Below are 19891 nucleotides of genomic sequence, written 5' to 3'. Positions count from 1 at the left end.
ACATGCAGTCTTCTCCAGAGCTGTACTCACTATTCTGCTGGTGGAGTCACTATGTACATACATTACTTATCCTGTACTGCTCCTGAGTTACATCCTGTGTTATACTCCAGAGCTGCACTCACTATTCTGCTGGTGCAGTCATGGTATACATACATTACCTCTGTATTACACTCCAGCTCCTTCTAATTGTTGTGTGACGCCATCACAGGTGACATATAGTAACAGTTGATCTGCGGGTTTAGTGGCAGGAACTCAGCCAAGGTTTTATGTTAAAGGGAAGAGTAAAGAAAGAAATCGCTTGTCATCACCTGATGAGAAATTATAAAGGCCGAGGCAGGAGGAAGACGGAGACAGATGAGCAGGAGCGGCGACATGGGACGAGGTGAGGAACGGTAGACACCATGATGATGTGTTTGCAGTAGAGGATTCACGTAGCGTCGCTTCATGTTCGCTTTCCTCTTATTTATTGTGATTTCTTCCCAAACAGACATCGCCGTATTTATGAACATTGTCTAATATGGCGCCATAGACAGGCAAATTGTGCTAAATTTACATAAGTGGCGCACAGACTTGTGAATTTGGTACGATTTACGCTGCACCAGAAATAGGAAAGATGGGCCAATTTTTGTACGGCAGTTCTGCGTGCGCCAAAAATGCGACAATTTGTTTTCTGAAATATATTTTGCACCAAAAACTAAATTCTGCATCATTTGCTGATAAAAAGAAAATAGTCCGCAGTCCAATTACTGATTTTATCACAAATGGGGACAAAAACGTAAAAAGCACCCCGTCCATGTAGTTTATTTTCCGCCACAAATGCACCAATTCCCATGTAACACCGCTACATGCGCCACTATTCTACCTTGTCATTGACACCAACTGTGATTAGGTTTTATTAGCGCCACTTTTTGCTGACACTTTCTTGTAGTAACGCTTCATAAATGTGTCGCAAAGGCAGACAGAAGCTGGCCACGCCTACAAATCAGGCGCAAAAGTTTGGCGCAAACTATCTGTAAATTTGTCTAAGACTCCCTGCGCCTTAATTTTGGCGCAGCTTTATACACGAATCTCATTCACTAATAACGGACTTTGTGATTCATTTCCCAATATTCTTAAAATCTCTGCTTGCCATCAGTGAATGGTAACACTTCTATTTAGATCTAGAGGCTGAAAGCCCTTCGTGTTCTAAGACCCAATGCATATGGATTTTTGCTGCAGAGTTTCTGGCCAGACGCCCCCTGCTGCGAATCCGGCAGCAATGTCCATCCATAGCACGCAATGTAAAATGATTCTGCCGCTCACACGAGCGGAAATCACTTTGGATCCCCGCTCATGGAGGAAGAATCGCAGCTTGCTCTATTTCTGTGTGAGCCTCGCACGGACGGCTTTCGTTGTAGTCAATGGAAGCCGTCCGTGCCGCAGAGATTCTGAAATGTCAATTTCGAAATCGCCGCAGATCTGTGTCATCGTCAGCGCGTCATTCTCTGCACTGTGTATGTACAGCGTCGCGTTGTCCGGAACATCCGCAGTGCATCTGAGACAGGTACGTGGGGGTCACTGGCCGGCACTGGGTCAGATTTAGCTGTGAGACCTGTGCATGCAGCCTGAATAGTTCTCACAGCTGAGGGTTTGTTACATTGTATCTAGTCTCCACAATGCTGTGTGATATAAACATCCTGGACTCCAGGCTGATACACGTTACCTGCACTGATACACTGTAACAAACTATCAGCACAGGAGATGTGTTGATGTGTTTACTTCATAGAAACCGGTATAAGGGCTTATTTACACTTTCTGCTTAACGCACAGAACTCCTGTGATGTATTAACCCGCTGTTTCCAAAGGGTTAATGTACACCGGCGTTCTTCCTCTCGCGGTGATGCTGGTAATTGGAAGAACTGAAGCAGGTTCCATTTTTTTGCGATATCACCGTAAACTCGGCCATTATTTGCTCTGTATATGGGACTGTGATGTGATTATTATTTTGCTACTATTGTAACAACATGCGATTTTCTTGCGCTTGTACCGCCAAGCCGTTTTCTCACAGAAATGCATCAATCGCAAAAAAATCGCCGGCTTAAGAGAGCGGTGTTGATCCAAGTTTCTTGGTCGGATAACGTGCTCAACAGTGTAAATATGGCCTAAACTGGATACAATTGTAACAAACCCTCAGCTGTGAGCAGTGGTAGGTCTGTACAGGTTGTAAGCCTATAACTACAAATGTTTCTATTCAGTGATAGCAAGCAGAGTTTTCAAGGAGGCGAGAATTTGAGACACGGGGATTGATCATTGGGATTTGTTGGTGGCTGTCCCTGTGATTATAGGATTTGTGCCTTAGACCCCGATCCCCACCCGGTGGGCGATTAAACATGGATGTTATAGATGACTGCTGGTGATGACATGTCAGAGGGACGGATCCGTCCTGGGAGGAGAGAATAAGCATCATGATGGGAGACGCGTGTGCAGGTTGTGATACGGGCAGGGAAGGGTTGGCATAAGGAGAGGAGTGTAATTTATAGACTGCAGGGGGCAGGAATGGTATATACCGGCTATTAGCTATTGGAATATATAGAAGCTAGCAGTAACACTCAGTGTGATAAAATGCCCGGCGCCCCAGAAAACTGTAGTGCAAAAGCGTCTGCAGAATGATAAGCCTTCCGGGCAGGAGACATAGAAGGGTCTGCAGGGGGATGATCCTATTGGGACAGGAGACTTGGAAGGGTCTGCAGGGGGATGATCCTCCTGGGGCAGAAGATGTAGAAGGGTCTGCAGGGGGATGATCCTATTGGGACAGGAGACTTGGAAGGGTCTGCAGGGGGATGAACCTCCTGGGGCAGAAGATGTGGAAGGGTCTGCAGGGGGATGAACCTCCTGGGGCAGAAGATGTGGAAGGGTCTGCAGGGGGATGAACCTCCTGGGGCAGAAGATGTAGAAGGGTGTGCAGGGGGATTATCTTTGGGGCAGGAGACGTGGAAGGGTCTGCAGGGGGATGAACCTCCTGGGGCAGAAGATGTGGAAGGATCTGCAGGGGGATGATCCTCCTGGGGCAGAAGATGTAGAAGGGTGTGCAGGGGGATTATCTTTGGGGCAGGAGACGTGGAAGGGTCTGCAGGGGGATAATCTTTGGGGCAGGAGACGTGGAAGGGTCTGCAGGAGGATGATCCTCCTGGTTCGAGGACCCCTTTCTGTGTGTTCCCTGTGGCTCTGCTCGGTGGGCAGTTTGAAGATTTACACCATTACAGGATACTTTCTTAGGGAAATACATACTTTATAAAGGGGCGGGAGGGAGGAATGCAACTATTTTTGTGGCGCACATACTGTTGGGGGGGGGCACAGACTTTTCATGAGGTGTGGGTACTTTTTGGGGGCGTACATTTTAGGAGTGACATACTTTTGGACAGTGAGCACATTCTTTGTGGGGGAATTTACTTGTAAGGGGGGGCCGTAGGCTTTTAGGAGGGAGGCAGACTAGATGCTTCCTTTTTTGTGAGGCACATGCTTATCTGGGGTGAATACCTTTTCCGGGCACACATACTTTTTGGGATGGGCACAAACTTTTGAGCGGAAGAGACAAACTTTTTGATGGATAACATGCTTCTTTATACTTTGTCAAGCGCTGAGAGCACACATCTTTCCAGGGGGGAACACTTTTAAAGAGGGACATACGCCTTTGGGCAGAATGGATATATTTTTTGAGGACACTTTTTTTTTTTTGCAGTACATACTATTTGAGGTGGGGGTGGATGTGTTTTCCTGGGGCATATCCTTTTCAGGGGGGTTAAATACATATTGGACAGGAGACATACCTATTGGGGGCATATACTTTTTAAAGGATGTGGCAGCTTTCTTTTGGGGGGGGGGGCAAACTATTTAGGAGAGACAATTTTGCAGTGGGGGACACACCTTTTGGGAGAGGGCAATTCTTTTGTGGAGGGTACGTCCTTTTGAAGTGAGTCGTTGCTAACAAGCCTTGTGTATATGAAGGATGTATTTTTGAGCTGACATGTATTTACCCCCCTTTACGTACCGCACCCCATTAAACATCACAATGTGCCGCACGCTCTTGTGTAGACGCCTCTCTTAGTGAGAACCCAGATGAGCCCGCACAGTCAGCGCCAATCGGTATTCTGGGAATTACGCTCTAATGACTTTACGGATGTGGTAACGCGTTTTGCATCCAGACTGCGACAGATTGTTATTCACCTGAAACGCGTCTTCTGCGAGAGGTTTCGGTAATATATATTTGTGTCTCTCCCCAGGAATGGGCTCCAGGATGTGGCTGCTGTGTCTGCTCCTCAGCATGGATGGAATTCTGGTACAGTCCAGCAAAATCCCGTAAGTGCAATCAGTGGCTTCAATATGTGTGAGCGCCTCTACTAAATAAACAAAATGAACCACTGTGTGATCGTTGCCTCAGCCATTTATTAGCTAGATCACACCCAATAGAGCGCCTCTCGCAGCACAGTGAAGAGTGTGAGCTCCTGCGGTTCCCTTAGTATATTCTGTGACCGCCATTCCTGTACATGCAGTGAGGTTGCCAGATAGTTCTGATATACAGGAGACTGCATCCCCACGCTGCACAGACTTGTTTAGGCTCCTCCCACTAAAGATTCCAGCAATATAAGGATGATCATGGATAAAAGGGGGAGAAGCATGCAGAGATAAGATTACAGTGTACAGGGCAGCAGGCTGAGGGGTCTGGTGCAAAGATGACTCTGTAATGTGCAGAGGGCTAAGGGGGTCTGGTGTGGAGATGACCCTGTGATGCAGAGGGCTGAGGGGGTCTGGTGCAGATATGACACTATAATGTGCAGAGGGCTGAGAGGGTCTGATGCAGAGATGGCACTGTTAGGGGAAGAGGGCTGAGGGGGTCTGGTACAGAGATGACACTATAATGTGCAGAGGGCTGAGAGGGTCTGGTGCAGAGATGGCACTGTTAGGGGAAGAGGGCTGAGGGGTCTGGTACAGAGATGACACTATAATGTGCAGAGGGCTGAGGGGGTATGGTGCAGATATGTCCCTGTAATGTGCAGAGGGCTGAGGGGGTATGATGAAGAGATGACACTGATGTGCATAGGGCTGAGGGGGTTTGGTGCAGAGATAACCCTGTTATGTGCAGAGGGCTGAGGGGGTCTGGTGCAGAGATGACACTGATGTGCAGAGGGTTAAGGGGGTATGGTGCAGAGACAACCCTGTTATGTGCAGTGCAGAGCACATGTCAGGGATGGCTGTGGTCACGGCCTCTCTATCCTGAGTCTCTGCTCTTGGTGACTGTCAGGGAATCGCTTGTGTTCTTGTCATTGCAGAAGCTTTGCGCTGTTCATCCCTCCTGACATGTATCACGGATTAAACAACCTCTTCTGCATGCACTCCTCCCCGGACCTGCAGGGGTTCACAAAGATGACAGTGGATCTGAAGACCTCATCTGGAAGTGAGACCCTGTATACAGTGCAGCCGGACAGCCCCACATGGCACTGCACGTCATTCCAGGTACGGAGCCCCATCTGCCCCTCACACTATTATCCTAGGAAATACACTGTAACGCATCACAGCAGTATATGGCGGCTTTATATGGATCTGTACAGTGTATCTGCTCTGTAGATACAATAGATAGACACATATAGACATGTATATAACTGGTGGTCTCACGTCTCTAACACTACTGAAGTAACACCATAATGTCCCGCAGCCTCCTGAACCTTCAGGCTCCACAGAGAAAGTCACCATCGCCGTCCACGGACATAGGAGCGATGGCGAGAAGGTGGAGCTGAGCTCAAAGGAGCTGACCGCACGGAAGAAAAAGATCGCGACCCTCATCCAAACCGACAAAGCTATGTATAAACCCGGGCAAAAAGGTGAGGAGGAAAGATTATAGATACATTATATATATATATATTCAGTGGAGGAGAGAATATTGATACATTATACTATATACAGGGAGGAGGGACTATAGATACATTACACTGTATACAGGGAGGAGGGACTATAGATACATTACACTGTATACAGGGGAGGAGGGACTGTAGATACATTACACTGTATACAGGGGAGGAGGGACTAAAAATACATTTCACTGTATACAGGGGAGGAGGGACTATAGATACATTACACTGTATACAGGGAGGAGGGACTATAGATACATTACACTGTATACAAGGGAGGAGGGACTATAGATACATTACACTGTATACAGGGAGGAGGGACTATAGATACATTACACTGTATACAGGGGAGGAGGGACTGTAGATACATTACACTGTATACAGGGGAGGAGGGACTGTAGATACATTACACTGTATACAGGGGAGGAGGGACTATAAATACATTACACTGTATACAGGGGAGGAGGGACTATTGATACATTACACTGTATACAGGGAAGGAGGGACTATAGATACATTACACTGTATACAGGGGAGGAGGGACTATAGATACATTACACTGTATACAGGGTAGGAGGGACTATAAATACATTACACTGTATACAGGGAAGGAGGGACTATAGATACATTAAACTGTATACAGGGAAGGAGGAGTTATAGATACATTACACTGTATACAGGGAGGAGGGACTATAGATACATTACACTGTATACAGGGGAGGAGGGACTATAGATACATTACACTGTATACAGGGGAGGAGGGACTATAAATACATTACACTGTATACAGGGAAGGAGGGACTATAGATACATTAAACTGTATACAGGGAAGGAGGAGTTATAGATACATTACACTGTATACAGGGTAGGAGGGACTATAAATACATTACACTGTATACAGGGAAGGAGGGACTATAGATACATTACACTGTATACAGGGTAGGAGGGACTATAGATACATTACACTGTATACAGGGAAGGAGGGACTATAGATACATTAAACTGTATACAGGGGAGGAGGGACTATAGATACATTACACTGTATACAGGGAAGGAGGAGTTATAGATACATTACACTGTATACAGGGTAGGAGGGACTATAAATACATTACACTGTATACAGGGAAGGAGGGACTATAGATACATTAAACTGTATACAGGGGAGGAGGGACTATAGATACATTACACTGTATACAGGGAGGAGGGACTATAGATACATTACACTGTATACAGGGGAGGAGGGGCTATAGATGCATTATCCTGTATACAGGGGAGGAGGAGTAATAGATACATTACATTGTATGCATGGAAGGAGATACTATTGATACATTACACTGTATACAGGGGAGGAGGGACTATAGATACATTACACTGTATACAGGGAAGGAGGGATTTTAGATTCATTAGACTTTATACAGGGGATAGGGGACTACAGATACATTTTTCTGTATACAGAGGATAGGGGACTATAGATACATTACACTGTATACAGGGGATAGGGGACTATATATACATTTTTCTGTATACAGAGGATAGGGGACTATAGATACATTATACTGTATACAGGGGAGGAGGGGTTATCGATACACTAGCTTGTCACCTGCAAATTTGTATTTTTTAAACTAATTCATGTTTTGCTGTATATTAAAACATAAAAAGTTTAGATGTGAGAGGAGTATGACTGTAATATTCTGTCAGCAGTTCTGTGTGTCTTTGCTCTTGTCATCTTTTGCTAGGATATAAAGGTTTTGTGGGCTGTATACATCTGACCCGCCACATACTGATGCCCAGGAGAAAAACATGTTTTTTCTAAATGTACACCTGCTACCTTAAGTGTTTGCCCTTGAGCCTTATTGATCATCAACGCAAATGCTGTTTTTAGAGGGAATTGCATCCTTTTGAATTGAAAAGGCACATCCGTTGGTATTATCGGAATGTGTGGAATTGAAATACTTGTTCCTTTTGCTATCCCGGTTATAACAGTGGCTCTTACAATGTTTCACCCCCAGTGTGAAATTTGTAATTGTGTGCTGTTGCACAGTTTTGGTGCATCAGGATTTCGCATTAATAGGACCAGAACGCTAACTTTTAACCTCAGCAATAAATCTGTCTTGTCGCACTCCCTACAGAACTCTTATCAATTTTCGGGATAGGTAGTTGATATACCCGACTTCACCCAAGTTAATTTGGTACTGGTGTTTACGTGTTCTTCGCATGGAAAATTTGATTAAGTCATAGTTACTATAGAAGAACCGAGTAATAAAATATGCATACACATAGAGGAGTGTTAGATTCTCCTCAGGCTGCATGTACCGATGTCCCTCTGCAGAATGTGCCACCCTTCCCACTCCCCTTACTTTTTACCCTTAAAGGTAACGCCCATTTTTAATTTAAATTTACACACAGACTGGAGGTTGCAGCCCCTTGTTAGCCTTAAAGGCTTCATCCCTGCAGTCCATGGCTGCTTCCTTATGTGCTTCACAGCCTTTCAGTATATACACAGAGAGGTCAGTTATATTCTTCTCAGTTTATACACACGGAGGTGAGGTAGATTCTCTCCAGTATATACACACAGAGGTGAGGTAGATTCTCCTCAGTATATACACAGAGGGGTGAGGTAGATTTTCCTCAGTATATACACATATAGGTGGGGTAGATTCTCCTCAGTATATAAACAATGAGGTGAGGTAGATTCTCCTCAGTATAAACATATAGAGGTGAGGTAGACTCTCCTCAGTATATACACATAGAGGTCAGTTATATTCTCTTCAGTATATACACATAGAGGTGAGGTAGATTCTCCTCAGTATATACACATAGAGGTCAGTTATATTCTCCTCAGTATATACACATAGAGGTGAGGTAGACTCTCCTCAGTATATTCACATAGAGGTGAGGTAGATTCTCCTCAGTATATACACAGAGAGGTGAGGTAGATTCTCCTCTGTATATACACACAGAGAGGTGAGGTAGATTTTCCTCGGTGTATACACACACAGAGGTGAGGTAGCTTTTCCTCCGTGTATACACATATAGGTGAGGTAGATTCTCCTCAGTATATACGCATAGAGGTGGGGTAGATTCTCCTCAGTATTTACACATAGAGGTGAGGTATATTCTCCTCAGTATATACACACAGAGGTGAGGTAGTTTCTCCTCAGTATATACACACAGAGGTGAGGTAGATTCTCCTCAGTATATACACACAGAGGTGAGGTAGATTCTCCTCAGTATATACACACAGATGTGAGGTAGATTCTCCTCAGTATATACACATAGAGGTGAGGTAGATTCTCCTCAGTATATACACATAGAGGTAAGGTAGATTCTCCTCAGTATATACACACAGAGGTAAGGTAGATTCTCCTCAGTATATACACATAGAGGTGAGGTAGATTCTCCTCAGTATATACACATAGAGGTGGAGTATATTCTCAGTATATACACATAGAGGTGAGGTAGATTCTCCTCAGTATATGCACATAGAGGTGAGCTAGATTCTCCTCAGTATATACACATAGTGGTGAGGTAGATTCTCCTCAGTATATACACACAGAGGTGAGGTAGATTTTCCTCAGTATATACACATAGAGGTAAGGTAGATTCTCCTCAGTATATACACATAGAGGTGAGGTAGATTATCCTCAGTATATACACACAGAGGTAAGGTAGATTCTCCTCAGTATATACACATAGAGGTGAGGTAGATTCTCCTCAGTATATACACATAGAGGTGAGGTATATTCTCCTCAGTATATACACACAGAGGTGAGGTAGATTCTCCTCAGTATATACACATAGAGGTAAGGTAGATTCTCCTCAATATACAAATCATTTCCCTCGGCTTTACGGTTTCTGAAAAAATTCCTATGTATAGCGGATTTTCACAGCTTTTCATGCTTAGAAATGAATAATCAAATTGTGGCCCCTTTACTTTTACTATTTAGGACCTAAAGAAAAGTTGTGCCAAATTTCACGCTTGTATGACACTGGGAAGTTAGAGAATTAAATTAGGTAAATAACATATGGGGGTCACTTACTTTTGCACTTAGAATTGAATAATCAAGTTGTGACCCTTTTACTTTTCCTATTTAGTATCTAAAGAATGGTTGTGCCAAATTTCAAGTTTGTTCGTCACCGGAAAATTAGAGAATTCGTGGCAAATCAGTCAGTGACGAACTGTAGCTGCATTATACTGTATATGGGGGAGGAGGAACTATAGATACATTACACTGTACACAGAGGAGTAGGAACTATAGATACATTACACTGTATACAGGGGAGGAGGAACTATAGATACATTACACTGTACACGGGGGAGGAGGGACTATAGATACATTACACTGTATACAGGGGAGGAGGAACTATAGATACATTACACTGTACATGGGGGAGGAAGGACTAGAGATATATATACTGTATACAGGGAAGGATGGACTATAGATACATTACACTGTACACGGGGGAGGAGGGACTATAGATACATTACACTGTATACAGGGGAGGAGGAACTATAGATGCATTACACTGTACATGGGGGAGGAAGGACTAGAGATATATATACTGTATACAGGGAAGGATGGACTATAGATTCATTAGACTGTTTACAGCAAAGAGGAGGCTATAGATACATTAGACTGTATACAGGGGATAAAGGACTAGATATACATTATACTGTACACAGGGGAGGGGGGACTAGAGATACCTTATACTGTACATGGGGGAGGGAGGACTAGAGATACATTATACTGTTCACAGGCTGATTCGATTTGCAGAATATGCGTGGAAGATCGGCAGTTCAAGCTGTCCATAGGGAAGCATGCGGTGTCCACACCTCAATTAAACACATGCAGATTTATTTTGCGGATGCCACATGTGGAAAAGAAATCACAGCATGCTCCATTTTACTGCGGATTCTGCGCAGATTGGCTTTATTAATCCCTATGAAAGTGAGCAATCTGCAATTCATCCGCAATTCAATTGCAGATTTGTAGGCAGATACCTCTCTGCTTGTAAACCAAACAGAGAGCTGGGGAGGAGGGGGAAGGCAATCACTTTGGGCTTGTGATTTTTCCCACGCAGATGATCCACGGCGCATCTGCGTACATTTTCACAGAAAAAAAATAAAAAACGGTATCCACGATCGCCGTCAAACATTTAAAAATCATTTCCCAACTGACTCATAGGGAAATCCGCATGTGCCGCGGACATGAGGCCTTACTGAGAACAATCACATATTGTTCTGCTGGCTAACACGATATTGAACGTTCGTTTTTCGATAATGCACTGTAACATGTCATACATACCTGACACACTTCTCATCTACTCCCTCAGTTAATATCCGTATGGTAACACTGGATCAGGACATGGAAGTACAAAAAAAAACGGTAAGTTTAATATATTATGTAAAACTGTTCTTTTGTATTACATTGTGACCTTATTATATCTATTGTATTACATCAAAACCAATTACATTAAAGAGGTATTCCATTTCAAGAATCTTATTTCAATGTATTTGAAATCACAAAATAATGCGCTCACCTATAAGATGTTGTTTTCCACCATTGAGGCATTCTTTATAAAATTACATTCAGATACTTAAATGTCTTCCCAACGTTGTTACAGAAGTTCCCACAAATGTGCTGCACTTGTCAATTTCTTTGCTTTCACCCTTCTGTCCAGTTCACCCCAAACAAGCTCAATGTGGTTTAAGTCTCGAGACCGTGCAGGCCATTCTATTCTTTGTAGCCTACTGGGTTCCTTTTATCTTCTTAAGAAGTTCTGGCATATCCTAGAAGTATGTTTGGTATCATTCACTGTAATATAAAGCCCCGACCAAGTAGATGAACACCAGAGGGTACTGCATGGCATATCAAACTCCATCATGCCTCCTCCTTCATGTTTGACAGTTGGTGTTGGTTATATACTTGATGGTATGAACCCTGATGATACAAAAACCCTGCATGATGTAGCAAAGATATCACATTTTTTGAACAATCTCATTTTTTATGGCAAGCGCGATCCTAGAATCACAGGATTTTGTAAGTTGACACTCAGTAAATAGCTAAATGAAGATAGTTAAGCATTAATGCGCTTAATACCCCTTTATATTCATTAAGTGTGACAGGAATTGCAGCTACTTATCTCGAGTACATACAACATTATTGTGAGTCCCCTGGGCCGTACTGCTCAGTCGGCAAACGTTGCATAGCAGCAGTGCAATATCTATTTTTGGGGGGGGGGGGGGAGGGGGGCCTTATTCTCACCTGTTCGGTGGTGTCTAGGTCCCTAGACCTGCAGATCTCCGGTGGCGATGCGGCAGGCTGCAGTGTCCTCGGTGTTCACACAGAACTCTCCTTCTGGTGACGGGGATTTAAATACCCCACCTCCAGCAAGCAAGTGCAGTGATTGTCTCACAAGCACTATGGCTCAGCCAATGAGAGCAGACGCTCGATTAACCAATCACAGCCATTCATTGAATGGCTGTGTTTGGTTAATCCATCGCCGACTTTCATCAGCTGACACAGTGTTGGATTAACCATTCAGAGCATTAGCTTGCTGGAAGCGGGGTATTCAAGCCCCGCTACCAGGAAGAGCTGCTCTGTCAGCATGCCGGAGGACATGGAAGCCTGCAGCAGTGCCGCAGCCCAGCGAGAGTGACCCGAACGCCGGCTGCTAGTTCAGTATTTATTTTTTTTTACATTTAGCCTATATTTCAAGCCTTCCCCTGAAAATAGGGATATATCTTATTATTGAGGTAGGGCTTATTATCAGGAAAACAAGGTAATAACAGTGAATCAGTGTGAGATAAGTTAGTAATCTTGGCCCCAAGGAATTGAGTTTTGTTCATGGGTTCACTGCTTTCAGTAGTTTGTTAGCCAAGATAGAGGGAACTAAAGATGCAGATGTCATCGGTGCCAGTTTATGGTGGTCGCTCCCTTCTGACCTAATGGAGCATAGAACTTTGATTGTGCCTTGTGTAATTGGGCTCAGTGCTTGTGTTCTACATAATGAGTTATTACTAGAGATGAGCGAGCACCAAAATGCTCGGGTGCTCGGTACTCGAGTCGAACTTTTCATAATGCTCGAGAGCTCGTTTCGAGTAATGAACCCCATTGGAGTCAATGGGCGACTCGAGCATATTTGTATGGGACCAATGCTCCACATAGGGGATGATTTGTGAAACACCTGAAAACATCAGAAAGTCATCGAAACACCACAGAAATGGATAGGGAATGGCAGGGGCAGCATGCATGGCTGCATCTGAGGCTCCCAGGTCCCACTATTAAGCCAAAATGGGGAAAAGAGCCTGGTGGTCACCCCCCTATTTACTTGGGACAGACCCTCATGAGCAAGGCACATGCGCTGGCACATCTTGGCTAAGCACCACACTAGCTACAACCAAGGACAATCACCGCCTGCGAGTGACACCGCTGCCTCCTCACCCGGGTTACATGCTGGCAACCCCCCGCACGATCCTGCATCCACAGTGCACACAAAATTTTCCCTGCACATCGTTCAGCTGACCTCATGCCACAGGCTCGCTTCATAGCCACACCACCCTCATGTTGATTTATAAGTGCATACTGGATGAGGAGGAGCTGGAGACACACACTGCAGAGGGTTGCCAGGGCCAGGCAGCGACCCTCTTTGAAAGTGTGGGCGATAGCCCGCAATGCTGATGAAAATGGATGATAAATTAACGTACAATCATCATTCCAATCCTGTGCCACCTCTGTCACAAAATTGTCTGGAGCCGCAAACGTGGGCATAAAGGGGACTCAGGTGCCAGCACTTCTACACATCTCCACAATGCAGCAGCACATACTAACACCAAAGATTGGTTTGAAGGAGAAGGTGTCGCAAAAGTAGCCACCACAGGTATACAGTGACCCTGTGAAAGTCTCACAAACGCTTCCTGTGAATGCTCCAATCCAGTATCTTGGATAACTGTGGTTACGCTGATCCCCAGACCAATAAGCCCGACAAACCATGACTGAGGTAGGACCCGCAATACTCTGTGTGGGAAGCACATGAGCGGGCCCTGGGTCAGGCTCGGTCCCAGCCTCCACCGTGTGTGACCCAAAGTGCCGTGAGTTAAATAGCTATGAAAAATCCATGTGTCCCCACACACTTCATTCTGTGTATGTGTCAGGCAGCTGAACACCGCAATGGGAAACCTTTGTTCACCCACAGTATAGGTGGACCAATGGAACTTTTCTGTTACAAGAGTATAGGCGAACCCCTCAAACCTTTCAGTAGCAAGTGTGTAGGCGGACCCCAGTAACATTACTGTAGCAAGAGTATAGGCGGACCCCTGTAACATTTATGTAGCAAGAGTATAGGAGTACCCCTGTAACATTTCTGTAGCAAGATTGTAGGCAAACCCCTGAAACATAGGTGTACCAAGAGTATAGGCGAAACCTGAAAACATTTGGTTACCAACAGTGTAGACGAAGGCCGGAAAAAGTAGTTAGATAACAGTCTAGGCAAGGGCCTGAAAAATTGCTGTACCAAGAGTACAAGTGTACCCCTGAAAAATTGCTCAACTGCGAGGGCAGGTGAAACCCATAAACCTTTTTTAAAGATACAGCTCGCTGTTGCTTAATTTGTAACAGAGCTTGGAGGCAGCCCTCCGAAAAAATTGGTTTCAGTTAAAGTTTAAAAATAGAGATGAGCGAATGTACTCGTCCGAGCTTGATACTCGTTCGAGTATTAGCGTGTTCGAGATGCTCGTTACTAGAGGCGAGCACCACGCGGTGTTCTGGTTACTTTCAGTTTCCTCTCTGAGACGTTAGCGCGCTTTTCTGGCCAATAGAAAGACAGGGAAGGCATTACAACTTCCCCCTGCGACGTTCAAGCCCTATACCGCCCCCTGCAGTGAGTGGCTGGTGAGATCAGGTGTCACCCGAGTATATAAATCGGCCCCTCCCGCGGCTCGCCACAGATGCATTCTGACAGAGATCAGGGAAAGTGCTGCTGGTCCCGGAGCTGCTATAGGGAGAGCGTTAGGAGTTATTTTAGGCTTCAAGAACCCCAACGGTCCTTCTTAGGGCCACATCTGACCGTGTGCAGTACTGTTGAGGCTGCTTTTAGCAGTGTTGCACAATTATTTTTTTTTTTTGTATATCGGGCGTGCAGAGCATGGCGTCCTCAGTCTGCAGTCATTGTACAGAGTATAGGGCCAGTACTGGTGAGGCAGGGAAAGAGATATCCAGGCTATATAGGCAGTGGGCTTTTTAAAAAAATTGGGGAAAAATACTATTTTTGGGCTGCCTGTGACCGTCTTCAGTTTACTGCGTGTCTGCTGAGGGTAGTAGTCCTAATTAATACGCAGCTAAGCGTTACAGCAGGCTTGCGCAAAATTGTTTCCTGGGTCTGCTGTCTCTGTTACATCACCGCCATCATCCCGCCAGAGGGAAACAGTATACATAATATTATACGCTGCCTACAGTATCTGTCTGCTGGGGGTAGTAGTCCTAATTAATACGCAGCTAAGCGTTACAGCAGGCTTGCGCAAAATTGTTTCCTGGGTCTGCTGTCTCTGTTACATCACCGCCGTCATCCCGCCAGAGGGAAACAGTATACATAATATTATACGCTGCCTACAGTATCTGTCTGCTGGGGGTAGTTGTCCTAATTAATACGCAGCTAAGCGTTTCAGCAGGCTTGCGCAAAATTGTTTCCTGGGTCTGCTGACTCTGTTACATCACCGCCGTCATCCCGCCAGAGGGAAACAGTATACATAATATTATACGCTGCCTACAGTATCTGTCTGCTGGGAGTAGTAGTCCTAATTAATACGCAGCTAAGCGTTACAGCGGGCTTGCACAAAATTGTTTCCTGAGTCTGCTGTCTCTGTTACATCACCGCCGTCATCCCGCCAGAGGGAAACAGTATACATAATATTATGCGCTGCCTACAGTATCTGTCTGCTGGGGGTAGTAGTCCTAATTAATACGCAGCTAAGCGTTTCAGCAGGCTTGCGCAAAATTGTTTCCTGGGTCTGCTGTCTCTGTTACATCACCGCCGTCATCCCGCCAGAGGGAAACAGCATACATAATATTATACGCTGCCTATAGTATCTGTCTGCTGTATCAGCTCAGCATTTTAAAAAAATAGAAGCAAAATACTTAAGGCCTACTACTGGCCTTAGGCCACTTGACTGCTTCTGCGCTGTGAATTCCACTAGCTCAGTCTTACGCACCTACATCTCACTACAGGCGTGCGCAAAATTGTTTCCTGGCTCTGCTGTGCGTTCCGTAAGGGAAGTCAGCCTCCAACCACAGGCCAATAAGCGGCACATTTAATTACTGCGTTCTGTTTCTGCACTACTGGTAATACAGCATGCTGAGGGGTAGGGGTAGGCCTAGAGGACGTGGACGCGGGCGAGGACGCGGAGGCCCAAGTCAGGGTGTGGGCACAGGCCGAGCTCCTGATCCAGGTGTATAGCAACCGACTGCTGCGGGATTAGGAGAGAGGCACGTTTCTGGCGTCCCCACATTCATCTCACAATTAATGGGTCCACGCCGTAGACCTTTATTAGAAAATGAGCAGTGTGAGCAGGTCCTGTCGTGGATGGCAGAAAGTGCATCCAGCAATCTATCGACCACCCAGAATTCTGCGCCGTCCACTGCTGCAACTCTGAATCCTCTGGCTGCTGCTCCTCCTTCCTCCCAGCCTCCTCACTCCATTACAATGACACATTCTGAGGAGCAGGCAGACTCCCAGGAACTGTTCCCGGGCCCCTGCCCAGAATGGCGAGCAATGGTTCCTCTCCCACCGGAGGAGTTTGTCGTGACCAATGCCCAACCTTTGGAAAGTTCCCGGAGTCCGGGGGATGAGGCTGGGGACTTCCGGCAACTGTCTCAAGAGCTTTCAGTGGGTGAGGAGGACGATGACGATGAGACACAGTTGTCTATCACTCAGGTAGTAGTAATTGGAGTAAGTCCGAGGGAGGAGCGCACAGAGGATTCGGAGGAAGAGCAGCATGACGATGAGGTGACTGACCCCACCTGGTTTGCTACGCCTACTGAGGACAGGTCTTCAGAGGGGGAGGCAAGTGCAGCAGCAGGGCAGGTTGGAAGAGGCAGTGCGGTGTCCAGGGGTAGAGGCAGGGCCAGACCGAATAATCCACCAACTGTTTCCCAAAGCGCCCCCTCGCGCCATGCCACCCTGCAGAGGCCGAGGTGCTCAAAGGTCTGGCAGTTTTTCACTGAGAGTGCAGACGACCGACGAACAGTGGTGTGCAACCTTTGTCGCGCCAAGATCAGCCGGGGAGCCACCACCACCAGCCTCACCACCACCAGCATGCGCAGACATAAGATGGCCAAGCACCCCACAAGGTGGGACGAAGGCCGTTCACGGCCTCCGGTTTGCACCGCTGCCTCTCCCCCTGTGCCCCAACCTGTCACTGAGATCCAACCCCCCTCTCAGGACACAGGCACTACCGTCTCCTGGCCTGCACCCACACCCTCACCTCCGCTGACCTCGGCCCCATCCACCAATGTCTGTCAGCGCAGCGTCCAGCCGTCGCTAGCGCAAGTGTTGGAGCACAAGCGCAAGTACGCCGCCACGCACCCGCCCGCTCAAGCGTTAAACGTGCACATAGCCAAATTTATCAGCCTGGAGATGCTGCCGTATAGGGTTGTGGAAACGGAGGCTTTTAAAGGTATGATGGCGGCCGCGGCCCCGCTCTACTCAGTTCCCAGTCACCACTACTTTTCCCGATGTGCCGTCCCAGCCAAGCACGACCACGTCTCCCGCAACATTGTACGCGCCCTCACCAACGCGGTTACTGCCAAGGTCCACTTAACAACGGACACGTGGACAAGCACAGGCGGGCAGGGCCACTATATCTCCCTGACGGCACATTGGGTGAATTTAGTGGAGGCTGGGACAGAGTCAGAGCCTGGGACCGCTCACGTCCTAGCCACCCCCAGAATTGCGGGCCCCATCTCGGTGGTGGTATCTGCGGCGGTGTATGCTTCCTCCGCTAAACCACCCTCCTCCTCCTCCTACGCAACCTCTGTCTCGCAATCAAGATGTGTCAGCAGCACGTCGCCAGCAGTCGGTGTCGCGCGGCACGGCAGCACAGCGGTGGGCAAGCCTCAGCAGGCTGTGCTGAAACTACTCAGCTTAGGAGAGAAGAAGCACATGGCCCACGAACTGCTGCAGGGTCTGACAGAGCAGACCGACCGCTGGCTTGCGCCGCTGAGCCTCCAACCGGGCATGGTCGTGTGTGACAACGGCCGTAACCTGGTGGCGGCTCTGCAGCTCGGCAGCCTCACGCACGTGCCATGCCTGGCCCACGTCTTTAATTTGGTGGTTCAGCGCTTTCTGAAAAGCTACCCACGCTTGTCAGACCTGCTCGGAAAGGTACGCCGGTTCTGCGCACATTTCCGCAAGTCCCACACGGACGCTGCCACCCTGCGGACCCTGCAACATCGGTTTAATCTGCCAGTGCACGACTGCTGTGCGACGTGCCCACACAGTGGAACTCTACGCTGCACATGTTGGCCAGGCTCTATGAGCAGCGTAGAGCTATAGTGGAATACCAACTCCACCATGGGCGGCGCAGTGGGAGTCAGCCTCCCCAATTCTTTACAGAAGAGTGGGCCTGGTTGGCAGACATCTGCCAGGTCCTTGGAAACTTTGAGGAGTCTACCCAGATGGTGAGCGGCGATGCTGCAATCATTAGCGTCACCATTCCTCTGCTATGCCTCTTGAGAAGTTCCCTGCAAAGCATAAAGGCAGACGCTTTGCACTCGGAAACAGAGGCGGGGGAAGACAGTATGTCGCTGGATAGTCAGAGCACCCTCCTGTCTATATCTCAGTGCATAGAGGAGGAGGAGGGGGAGGAGGATGAGGAGGAGAGGGAAGAGACAGCTTGGCCCACTGCTGAGGGTACCCATGCTGCTTGCCTGTCATCCTTTCAGCGTGTATGGCCGGAGGAGGAGGAGGAGGAGGATTCTGAAAGTGATCTTCCTAGTGAGGACAGCCATGTGTTGCGTACAGGTACCCTGGCACACATGGCTGACTTCATGTTAGGATGCCTTTCTCGTGACCCTCGCGTTACACGCATTCTGGCCACTACGGATTACTGGGTGTACACACTGCTCGACCCACGGTATAAGGAGAACCTTTCCACTCTCATACCCGAAGACGAAAGGGGTTCGAGAGTGATGCTATACCACAGGACCCTGGCTGAAGGCGCAGTTCCGAGGGCCAGGTAGCAGGGGAGGCGCGGAGATCAGGCAGCATGTACAGCACAGGCAGGGGAACACTCTCTAAGGCCTTTGACAGCTTTCTGGCTCCCCAGCAAGACTGTGTCACCGCTCCCCAGTCAAGGCTGAGTCGGTGGGAGCACTGTAAAAGGATGGTGAGGGAGTACGTAGCCAATCGCACGACCGTCCTCCCTGACGCCTCTGCCCCCTACAACTACTGGGTGTCGAAGCTGGACACGTGGCCTGAACTCGCACTCTACGCCCTGGAGGTGCTTGCTCGTCCTGCGGCAAGCGTCTTGTCAGAGAGGGTGTTTAGTGCGGCTGGGGGAATCATCACGGATAAGCATACCCGCCTGTCAACCGACAGTGCCGACAGGCTTACACTCATAAAGATGAACAAAGCCTGGATTTCCCCAGACTTTTCTTCTCCACCAGCGGACAGCAGCGATACCTAAACAATACTGTTATGGAATTCAATGTTCCGTCAATATGCTGTGAGGCTCCAAATCAGAGGTGGTTATGGCGGCCGCCGTGAGAAAGCAATGAAACACAGAGATCAGGCCTGTGTCTAGAAGCAATCTGTGTTTATTCTGTACATTGTCATTTCTTATACAAAAAATAGAAGGAGTATCAGTAGGCGTATCAGTAGGCGTATCAGTAGGCGTATCAGTGCAAAGGCTAGTGTTACAAAGTTCAATCTGTTATACTGAGGTCAAAGTACTAAGGTGGTGAATAATTGCGTTTTCTCAATAAACATGGCTTCTTTTGTTGGAATGTAGACTG

General features: G+C 47.1%; 1 protein-coding gene across 1 annotated transcript in view; it reads left to right on the top strand.

Annotated features, from left to right (window-relative positions):
* Nucleotides 1-311: 311 nt before the first annotated feature.
* Nucleotides 312-19891, top strand: part of LOC136626790 (alpha-2-macroglobulin-like protein 1) — a 64477-nt gene continuing 44897 nt past the window's right edge. Inside the window, exons 1-5 of the mRNA XM_066601795.1 lie at nucleotides 312-382; nucleotides 4260-4335; nucleotides 5307-5490; nucleotides 5690-5855; nucleotides 11217-11269. Coding sequence (XP_066457892.1) covers nucleotides 355-382; nucleotides 4260-4335; nucleotides 5307-5490; nucleotides 5690-5855; nucleotides 11217-11269 — 507 coding nt within the window. The 5' untranslated portion in view covers nucleotides 312-354. The remainder of the gene's footprint in view (nucleotides 383-4259; nucleotides 4336-5306; nucleotides 5491-5689; nucleotides 5856-11216; nucleotides 11270-19891) is intronic.

The sequence above is a fragment of the Eleutherodactylus coqui genome, chromosome 4 (genome assembly GCF_035609145.1).
Source record: "Eleutherodactylus coqui strain aEleCoq1 chromosome 4, aEleCoq1.hap1, whole genome shotgun sequence".
Classification (NCBI taxonomy): domain Eukaryota; kingdom Metazoa; phylum Chordata; class Amphibia; order Anura; family Eleutherodactylidae; genus Eleutherodactylus; species Eleutherodactylus coqui.
The sequence above is the reverse complement of the archived record's forward strand: the minus strand, read 5'-3'. Positions and strand labels throughout refer to the sequence as shown.